This window comes from Orycteropus afer, unplaced genomic scaffold (genome assembly GCF_000298275.1).
Source record: "Orycteropus afer afer isolate SDZICR_OR568_19922 unplaced genomic scaffold, OryAfe1.0 scaffold00342, whole genome shotgun sequence".
Taxonomy (NCBI): domain Eukaryota; kingdom Metazoa; phylum Chordata; class Mammalia; order Tubulidentata; family Orycteropodidae; genus Orycteropus; species Orycteropus afer.
The window spans coordinates 3,596,933-3,607,131 of record NW_006921929.1 but is presented as its reverse complement, the minus strand read 5'-3'; the positions used below and the strand labels follow the sequence as shown (position 1 = coordinate 3,607,131).

General features: G+C 36.6%; 1 protein-coding gene across 1 annotated transcript in view; it reads left to right on the top strand.

The window, feature by feature from the left end:
• The window catches only part of R3HDM1 (R3H domain containing 1), a 140,314-nt gene that overhangs the window by 18,336 nt on the left and 111,779 nt on the right, over positions 1 to 10,199 (top strand). Inside the window, exons 6-7 of the mRNA XM_042782492.1 lie at positions 7,912 to 7,971; positions 8,055 to 8,195. Of these exons, the coding sequence (XP_042638426.1) occupies positions 7,912 to 7,971; positions 8,055 to 8,195 (201 nt within the window). The remainder of the gene's footprint in view (positions 1 to 7,911; positions 7,972 to 8,054; positions 8,196 to 10,199) is intronic.

The window sequence follows — 10,199 nt, the reverse complement described above, 5'->3', positions numbered from 1 at the left end:
TGGGTTTGAACTGCCAGCCTTCTGGTTAGCAGTCAGGTGCCTTAGGCACTATGCTACCAGAGCTCCCAAATAAGAAATTAGTGTATTCAGTTACAAAGAGTTTTTTAACTTAGTTCATGCAAAATTTTTCTTCCTTCTTACTGAGTTCGTAAACTTTCAACTCAGAGATTTTTAAGGTATTTACTTGAGTCCCTACTTTAATTGTTAAATCCTTTGTTTTGCCAGGGTCGTACATGAGTAGTTTTCTAACTTTTTCAGCAGATCAGTGGCCTTTCAAAGGCCTATCCCCAAAGCCCTTTCATGGAGTTAAAGCAGCCAAAGTTAGGAGCCTATCTTCTAGATAGCAGCCACCTAGAGTGCCAGCTATTTAACATACATTGAAATAAAAATAAAACAATTTTACTAGGTATGTGCACAGGGAAGATAACATGAACAAGTCTCTTTTAGCCTCACTGAAGCTTATTCCATGTCCAGTCTTGTTTGAAGATTACTTTATTTTCATTGAGGATTTACTGTATTTTATACCATTTTGATTTTCTATTTCTCATTTGGAAGGAAGATGGGGCAATCTACTTCCATAGTGATACTGCCTTGGAAACCCAAGGAGGGGTCGCTATGAGTCGGGTCCGACTCGACGGCACAGAACAACAACAACAACATTTCTCATTTAGCATAAGACTCAATGGAAGAACTTCTGAAAAGAAAAGTGGTTTCCTTGTAATAGAAGCTGAAGTATTATAGGTATGGAATGAGAGAGAAATTAGGCAACTCTGTATAACTTACTTTTGTTGTTGTTGTTTTTAAAGTTTAGTCCTTAGTGGTTCCAGCAGAAAGATGAAGTCATTAGTCTATTAGACAAGCATGTTTAGAGCATCTATAATGTACCAAGCATTTGTCTAAGCACTGTAGATAAAAGCGTAGTTAAGAAGTAGTCCTAGACAATAAAGCACCATCTGAGTGCCAGAAAAAAACACCTAGATAATTTTTAGAGTAAATAATAGAAAATAAGTCTTTGAGTGTACTGTGGAAACACAGATGGGGTTCCAGCCGCTGTTAGAGAGGATAGGGGAAGGCTTTATTGAAAAGATAATGCCTAAGCCGAGTCATCAGTTCAGAGTGCTTTAATTGGGAGCTGTCCATACAGGGAAGCATGGGAAAGGCATTCCAGATAGAAGAGCATTGCCTCAGCACAGTACTGTGAGAGAGGAAGTGTTATATACAAGCAAAGATAGGTAAATACACTTCGGCTCTAGCAGGGAAGCATGTGGCACATTATTCTGGAAAGTGATGGAGAAGGCGTTGTTGAGGTGCAGAAGACAGATCACACCCACTTGTTCTTAATGACAGTACTAACAACCCAGGTAGTGAAGAAATACATGGAAGCATTTTTTGTTGTCCTAGTGAGGTGGAGTGCTACAGAAGGCGAGGGATGTTAAAAACACCTGCAGAACAGAAATGCACAGTGAAGACTTATCTTACTTGAAATGCTAATATTGTATATGGTGGTTATGTTTGTGTGTCAACTTGCCTCAGCCTGGTTTGAATGGCTGGGCAGCTGGTGGTAGTTATTCTCCATGATGAGACTGGCAATCAGCTCCATGGTGGGATCTACCACAAGCAGCCAAGTAGCAGCTTTGGTTAAGTTAAGTGGTCTACTTCCTGTATATAAGCAGCTTTGGAAGTGGTCTCTAGCTCATGGCACGCTTGGACCCTGCATGTAGCCATGTCATTGTCCAGCAGGCTGCCATGCTCTGCCAACCTTGGGGCTTACAATGGACTTAAATTAATGGCCTGCCGTGTGGTTTGGTAACATCAGGACTATGCCTTTTTATTTGTCAACCTTGGGTTTGTCAGCCTCAGCAGCCAGCAGCTGTCTGAGTGAAGAAATGCCTCTAGCTCCAGTGGACCAGGAGCAGGAGGCAGAGCTGGACCCCAAGGTTGAGGGGCTTTCACCCAGCCCCTAGAGCCTGGCACTTTGAACTTGGACTTAAAGCCTCCAAACTGTAAGAGAATACTCCTGTTTGTTTAAGCCATCCCATTTGTGGTATATTTCTTGTCAGAGCAGCACTAGGTAATCAGAACATTGCACCTGTTGAGAAATAATTCTGTGTATCATGCTAAACTGAGGAATAATTGCAGGATTTTAAACAGTGTGATGCCATAATCAGATTTGTATTTTAGATACATCATTTTGGCATTGGGAGGCCAAGACTGTAAGCAAGAGGACTGGTTAGGAAGCCTAAAGAAGAATTAGGCACATTTGAAAGACACTTAGGAGGTAGCTATGGCAGGATTTGATGATCATTTGCAGATAGAAGGGTTAATAATGAATGGGAAGAAGAATGGAAGAGAAGGCTGTTAGATTTCTGACTGGACTGACATTAACTGGGAAAGTGAATATAGAAAAAGCCTGAATGAAATGGATACATTCTGTTATAAATAAGTCTAGTTTGAAGTATTTGAAAGACTGGCAGGAGATGAGGTCTGCTGGTAGTTGAAAGGCTCTGGTTTTCGAATGAGTGCACCAGGTTAATTACAGATTCATGAGTCATCAGTGGTGTTGAAGGTTGCTCTATGGATGGGACAGATCAGAAAGATGAAATAAAAAACAGGACTAAAGTCATTGAAAGACCGTGTTCAAAAAGTAGATGAGAAGAAATAGACTCAGTCCTAAAGATAATGGAAAAACTGCAAAGTCGACCAAGGGGAAACATTTTCAGGGAAGGTAAAATAACAGAGGGAGGTGGAGAACAAAAGTATCAAAACTGATCCATAGATTGTGAAATTAGGATGTCCTTGACCATTTTAACAAGTCATTTCATTAAGGGTAAAATGGTGGAAACCAGAACTCACCATCTTAAGGATCTTGAGGAGTTAAGTGGGAAGGTAGAAAATACATTGATAATGTGAATGAAAGAGGATAGGATCCTAGACAGGCAAAATAGACACAGAAAATCCTGCAGTGCATACATCCAGGGAAAAGGATCAGATAGCCAGTTTTATGCATTCCAAATTGTTTTTCTTTTGTGCATTTCTCAGTTTTCCTCTATAAATGGAAAATCTTTCACATTATTTGCATGTGCATTTTTCTAAAGTATACAATTCAGTGATTTTTAGTACATCCACAGATGTATGCAACCATCACCACAGGCAATTTTAGAATATTTTTATCACTTCACAGAGAAACTCATCTCCTTCAGCTGCTACTTCTCTGTCCCCTATTTCTTCCCCGCCACCTCAGCCTTAAACCAAAAAACCAAACCTAGCGTCATCGAGTCAGTTCCAACTCTAGTGACCCAAATAGGACAGAGTGGAACTGCCTCATAGGGTTTCCAATTTATAAATCTTTACAGAAGCAGACTGCCACATCTTTCTGCCGCAGAGCAGCTGGTTGGTTCAAACCTCCAACCTGTAAATTAGCAGACAGGTGCTTAACCACTGCATCACCAAGGCACAGTACCTCAGCCCGAAGCAACTACTATTCTGCTTTCTCTATATATATCCTGGACCTTTTATATAAATAGATAAATATAACATATAGTCTTTTGTGACTGGCTTCTTTGACTAAGAATGTTTTCAAGATTCATCCAGGCTGTCTCATGTGTCAGTACTTCATTCCTTCTACATATGCATTTTTATTTTAGTAAATATATAGGTGAATACTTCATGTAGTAGCTAAAGTGTAAGTTATGACTAATGTCAGTGTGAATTAAGAAATTGTAGTTAATGTTAAATTTTGTAATAAATATGGTTTGCTTTTTAATAGCCCAGTAGTCTCTCAGTGAAGCACACAGATTGCCTGACATACATGGCACATAATTAATAAGTATGACACATTTCTACCAAAGTTGTCAAGACTGAATATTGCTCAGAAAATTGTACTACAAGTTAGTCAGGATTTACTTTGAGTGATACTAAAATTTGGTCAGCTTTTACTTTTTAGATAATTTTTATTTCAAAATTCTAACTTTACATCATCAAGTCTTTATTTTTTTATCCCCATAAATAAAGTTAATTTCAGGTGTTAAATAGTGAATTATCTGGAAATTCTGTTTGCAAGAAATAATTTAAAAGGCTATACTGATTTAGGGGAGCTCTGGTAGCATAGTGGCTAAAAGCACTTGACTGCTATCCAGAGGGCTGGCGGTTCAAACCCACCAGCCACTCCTCGGAAGGAAGGTTGGGCAATCCTACTTCCGTAGTGATACTGCCTCGGAAACCCAAGGAGGGGTCGCTATGAGTCAGGGCCGACTCGACGGCACATAACAACATACTGATTTAGAACCTAGATCCTTAAAAAGACTCTATTACTGGCATAATTTTACACCCATTTTTTATGTTAATTTCATGCCCATTTGTGTAAATTTCATATGTACTAAAGAAATAATGAATAATACTGATACTATATTATATAACTAATGAGTGGGAGTAGCTCAATGGATTAATCCTGTAAATAGCTATTTTAAAAGTAATTTGTTTTACTCAGAACATCATGTGATTGTTCTGTTTGAAATAGCTTCTAAAATTACTTTTTGGAAGTAATGTTTAAGTCATTTTATCTTTCATCTATTAAAAAAATGTGACCAAGGTCATATGGAACAGTGAGAAAAGGGAGTAGTCAGATCTAAGGGTTATTGTTGTTTTGCCACTGGTATACTAGATGGCACACACTTGCTCTGAAATTATTCTGGTATAAAAGAATTGTTGCACTATCATTTTAACTTGAGGGCATAGTTTATGGATCAACTTGATTGAGATTCTTATTTTTGTTATTTCTTTAAAAATAGGCAGCATGTGCTGGTGAATTTTAAAAGTTATATGGTAGTAGTTTCGATAAGTTTGTCTAGTCTTAAATGGTTTTGATTCATGTACTAAATGTTAATATGCCTAAGGAAAAGTAATTTGTGATCTTAGTTGGAGTCCTATGTGTAGTTTGCCTGTAAAGTATTAGTCATTTTTAACTTAAGACTGTGACCAAAATATCTAACCTTGATTATAGGAAAATTTGGAAGCTGAGACTGAGCCACAGTGGATAAAGAACAGAAGACATAAATTTTAAAACCTTAGGAATGTTGTCAGACTTATTTTTTCTAAAAAGTTCTACTATAGGTAGAGAAGATTGGTTTAAATATTAAGTGGCCCAGATAATAATAGATCATTTTCTCTTATCCAAAAATACACATGTAGCAAAAAACTCAAATTTGTATCAATGACTAGTAAAATTTTTAGATTTTCCTATCTTCCATGAAGACAACAGAAATTCCTCAATGACGGTACATTCAGTAATGATTATTTCACATATGTTGTAAGTGCTGTTTAACTCAGAGAAAAACAACTTAAATGCAGTGTTTCCTGAACTCTAAATTTGTAACTAAATGTAACCTCTTTTCATCTCTCCTGTGGGAAAATTAAAACAATACATTCCTTTGTAGTTGTAGCAAGTTAATTGAGCAATTCTGCATCTTCGCCTAGCACAGTCTGGCATGACACTCAGAATAAGCCCTGCTTGATCTTAACTGTCCTACCCTGATTTTCCATTCATCCTTTTTTCTTATTCCTTAACTCCTGTTGACTAGTTTTTATCACTGTAAGTTGCTTGCCTCAGATTTATTTTTTAAATAGAAAGACAGTGTATAAAATACATCAGTAAAGTTACTGAAAATTGTATCTAAAGACACTGATCCTAAAAGGTTAGATAAAGAGGGGATCTTACAGTTAATAAATCCTTTTTTGGGGAAAACTTAGAAGTAAAATTTCTTCATCTTAGAAGTAAAATTTCTTCATCTTCCTCGAAATATTCAGTGAGGAGCAAAAGAATATTAAAAGACTTCTGGAAGGAATTTGAGTAATTTATTCCATACAGCATATATCTGCTGAGCCCACCTTGATATGCAAATAGCCCAAATAACTATTTTATGATAATTTTAATGAATGCTATTAAAGGAAAGTAGGAAGGAAGCGCAGTTCTAAGAAAGAATATAAGAAGGTGTTCTAAGCAAAGGAAACAGCATGTTTAAGGAGCTGGAGACAGGAAGCAGGAGCTTGACTAACAGATAAAGCAGGGTGCAAAGAGTTTTGTGAGTAAGGGGCAGGAAATGAAGCTAACGAGGTAGGTGATGACCAAATCATGCCTGCCTTGTAGGCCAAGTAACAAATGTTTGATTCTAATCTAATAGCAATGGGAAACTCCTGGTAAATACTTAATCAGGGGAATGGCATCTGGTCACATACATGTTTTTAGAGATCATTCTGGATGCTTCAGGTAGAATAGATTAGGAGGGAACAAGGGAAGATACAGGGAAACCATGTACTACTATAATAATAGTCAAGATAGAGATCTTGATTGGTTGGCTCAAGGTAGTGGTGATGGATATATATAGAAAGAAATAGATGATCAAGAAAATTTGCAGTTAATAGTTAACTGGATTAGGAGGGTAACAGATGTAAATTCCTCATGCTTTCAATATGATGTGCTAGGTGGAAGGTGATACCACTTGCTGAGATTGAGTAGTACTAAAAAAGAACTAGGTTTGAGGGCAGAAATGAATGTTGCTAGAATTTGTATTAAAATGCAATTCTCATTTCAGCTTTGGGTTTGAAATCACCATGTAGGAGTGTTTTTTCCTTGATTGTTGAACTCATTTAAGAATGTTAGGGCAAATATTGGTTGAATGAATGACTGGAGGAAGAAAGGGAGAAAGTTTCAGTTTAATGAAACTTCTTTTGTAGTGCAGAGTGAAGGTCAAACTCAAGCCTCAGCTATAAACTTTTAGACAACTTAAGCATTTGAGAGGAATCTGTAGTGTTTATTTTGGAGGAAACCACTAACCTCTTGGCCAGGTTCTCTCAGTCTATCGAATTTGGGGAGCAGACAGTGTCGTATGACAAAGTATATGCGAACTGCTGTATGAAAAATTAATTTACACTGTAAACATTTACCCAAATCACAATTTAAAATTTTTTCTTAATTGGGGAAACAGAAATGAATGATCTAGAAAGTTATTTCTAGCTTTAAGATTGTTTGTTACATTTTTTCACATGCACATGAAATTGCCATTGTGCACAGGAAAACTTTCCTGAGCTATGTTCTTGGTGTGTTAGCAAGGAGGTTCTTTTGGCAGTCCATTAATTTTGTAATAGCCTAAGAACACTAAATAGGACCATAGTGGTCTATTGGAGCACATGCAGATACCCCAGAGTCATTTATTTTATATGTTGGATGCTTTTGATTAATTTTTATTTTTATGAAAAGCCCGCAAATTCTTAAGAAAAGACTTTACAAAAAGAAGTGAAAAGTCTTTGCCTCCTAAATTAGAGTTAGTAATGCAGTTTATACTTCTGCCATAACTCTATCTAGGTACTAACGTTGGATTCCCATAAGAGTATTCTGCCATTACTGGCATTGCATATTCTTTAGAGTACTGTTTCTATGGAGTTCAGCATGATAACAGTCATGAGCCTAACCAAAGATACCTGTTTTTCTGAGCCCTCTCAGCTTTACTGAATGAGGAACCAAAGATAAATAGGCTTCTGTCATCCATAGATTTACAGAGCAGACTCCACCATAGTATTGTTTCACAGATCACAGCACATCTCTTTTAAGATTGGCCACATGCTGATAATTATTGAAGTTGTGTGACAGGTACATAGAGGTTCGTTACGCTATTCTCTCTCTCTACATTTGTGTGTATGAGAATTGCCATGATAGAAAGATCAACTCAAAAATATCTTTCATTCTTTAAAAACAGTGAATTTTTTAGAAAGCATGTAAAACTATAGCATCAATCTTATGATAGTCCTCAACATACAGTTTTTAGGAAAGAAAAAAGCTATATAAATCAAAACCTGTAGACATTTATAATTATTTCAGTCATGTGTTTTACATATAAGAATTTTCATATTTTGTTTCAGGGACAGAATGATGCTGCTGAAATTGGAACAAGAAATTTTAGATTTCATTGGTAATAATGAGTAAGTCCTGACATTTAACAAACAAATATGTTGTCATCTCTGTTCTTCTTAACTTACTAAATTGGTTTCTCTTCTACTTCTAGGTCTCCACGTAAAAAATTTCCCCCAATGACATCTTACCATAGGATGCTATTACACAGAGTAGCCGCTTACTTTGGATTAGACCACAATGTTGATCAGAGTGGGAAGGCTGTCATAGTAAACAAAACTAGCAATACAAGAATGTAAGTGTAAAGAAATGTAGGTACATGTGACATATCTATCTTTGTAATAATATTTTAGCTTTCTACAGCACCTTCCATGTGAAGTTCTTCATATGTCTTAGCAGCCTCATTAAGCTTCACAGTAGTCTTATGTGACAGAACCAAAGAATAGACATAGCTTACTCGGAACAAAGTGTACTAGCCTAGACTCAAGACAGATGAATGAGATCTGTGGCACATGGTTTTGAAAAAAAATTCGGAAAGAGGTTATAATATCAATGGTATTTGATAACCATTCTGTTTTGGTTTTTTTTTCCCCCTAATTAATTTAATTTAGATAGCTGTGGCCTGGCCAGGCTCAGACAAATTTTGTCACATTTAATTTATCATGTATCAGTTTACCATTACTCCCTCATCTGTTTTTGCTCCTTCCCTCCCACAAATCACACAAAATTGGGACTATTGGTTAATCTACTTTTATCTGTTATGTTAGGTCCTTCTGCTAGGCTGTGTGTAATTTGCTGAGGAAATTTTTTAAAGGGATGTTGTTGTTGTCCAATGCTGTTGAGTCAGTTTATAGTGACCTTGTGTACAACGGAATGAAACACTGCCAGATCCTACACCATCCTTACAATCCTCACAGTTTTAAAGGGATGGGAGGAGCCTTTTCACATTAAAAAAAGTACTGTCTGTAGAATGTTGATGAAATAGATAATCAGCATGGATACTTGGGAGCAGACCTAATAAGAGAGAGGTCCCTAAAGTTATAACACATGCAGCCACTGCTTCGGCCTACTTGTAAAGCAAGTCCTAAGGCAAGTGGTTGAGACAGCTAGAATTTGTACTTTCATTGCAGTCTGCCTCTGCAAAGACTTTTGTGTATCAGTTTTATATGTCATGCGAATGAGCCTACAGTTATGAGCAGCAATACACTTCAGATGCCATTAATAATGCTGTTCACTTCTCTGCCTTTCCTGAAGCCAGACATCTCTCATGGATTTGTCTATGAACCAGTTAATTTGAAAATTAATTTATGTCCCTTCTATTATAATGGCCTATACCCTTATATTTGCCATATTGCTTGCTGAAACTAAGTTGGATTTTACTCCTTTCAGATAGTCTTTTGTCAACTAAATATATATATTGCTGGAACCGGTATTTTTAAATGATTGTTCCTATGACTAAAATTAAATTAATTCAGATAGATGTCTTTGAAAAGGATCTTCTCTTTCTTGAAGAATTAAATGTTGCCTGAAAATGGAAAACTGATTTAATCTGCCTGTTCCTTATTCTTTTTTAAATATGTTCATCAATTAGTACTGTGACCTTTTCCCAGATTAGTTATATCATGGCTGAAGTAGCAGAGTGACCATTAAGATATAAACTAAACTGAAAGTGAACAAAACTCAATTCATTTAACCAATACCTTTCAACATTGCTCAAAGCTGCTGGATACCCAAGTACATGTATATTAGCAGGCATTTTGACTAACATTTCGACTGATAATTCTCTAAGGTTTTCAATACAGTGTAACGTCAGTAATTTGAATGCAATGAATAATACCAGAAAGCTTTAGGGTTCTCCTTATTAAGGTAATCACAAGTTTAGCTAATGAGAGATGTTGTGATGTACTTAACGAAGTATGGGTCCTTGACATAATTTTAACTGACGTTTCAGATCATTGAAGTTACACTGTATTCTTATTTTATATCTTCTGGGATATGAAGAAGATTGTAAATCGGAAAACCTTAGAGATCTGCTCCATGCTGAATAAAAACAAACTTGCCTTTTCCTCATAGGCAGATTACCCGCTCCAGCCTTGAACCAGTGGTGTTGTGGATGTCAACAACCCGGTGTCCACTGGGCTGTCTCATTGGAGCGGGGAGTTGGCGATTGCAGGGCAGTAAATTCAGGCATCTATAAAAGAAAGAGACCCGATCAGAAATTTAATGAACATATTAAGGATGATAAAGGTGAAGACTTTCAGAAACGATACATCCTCAAGAGAGATAATTCTAGCTTTGA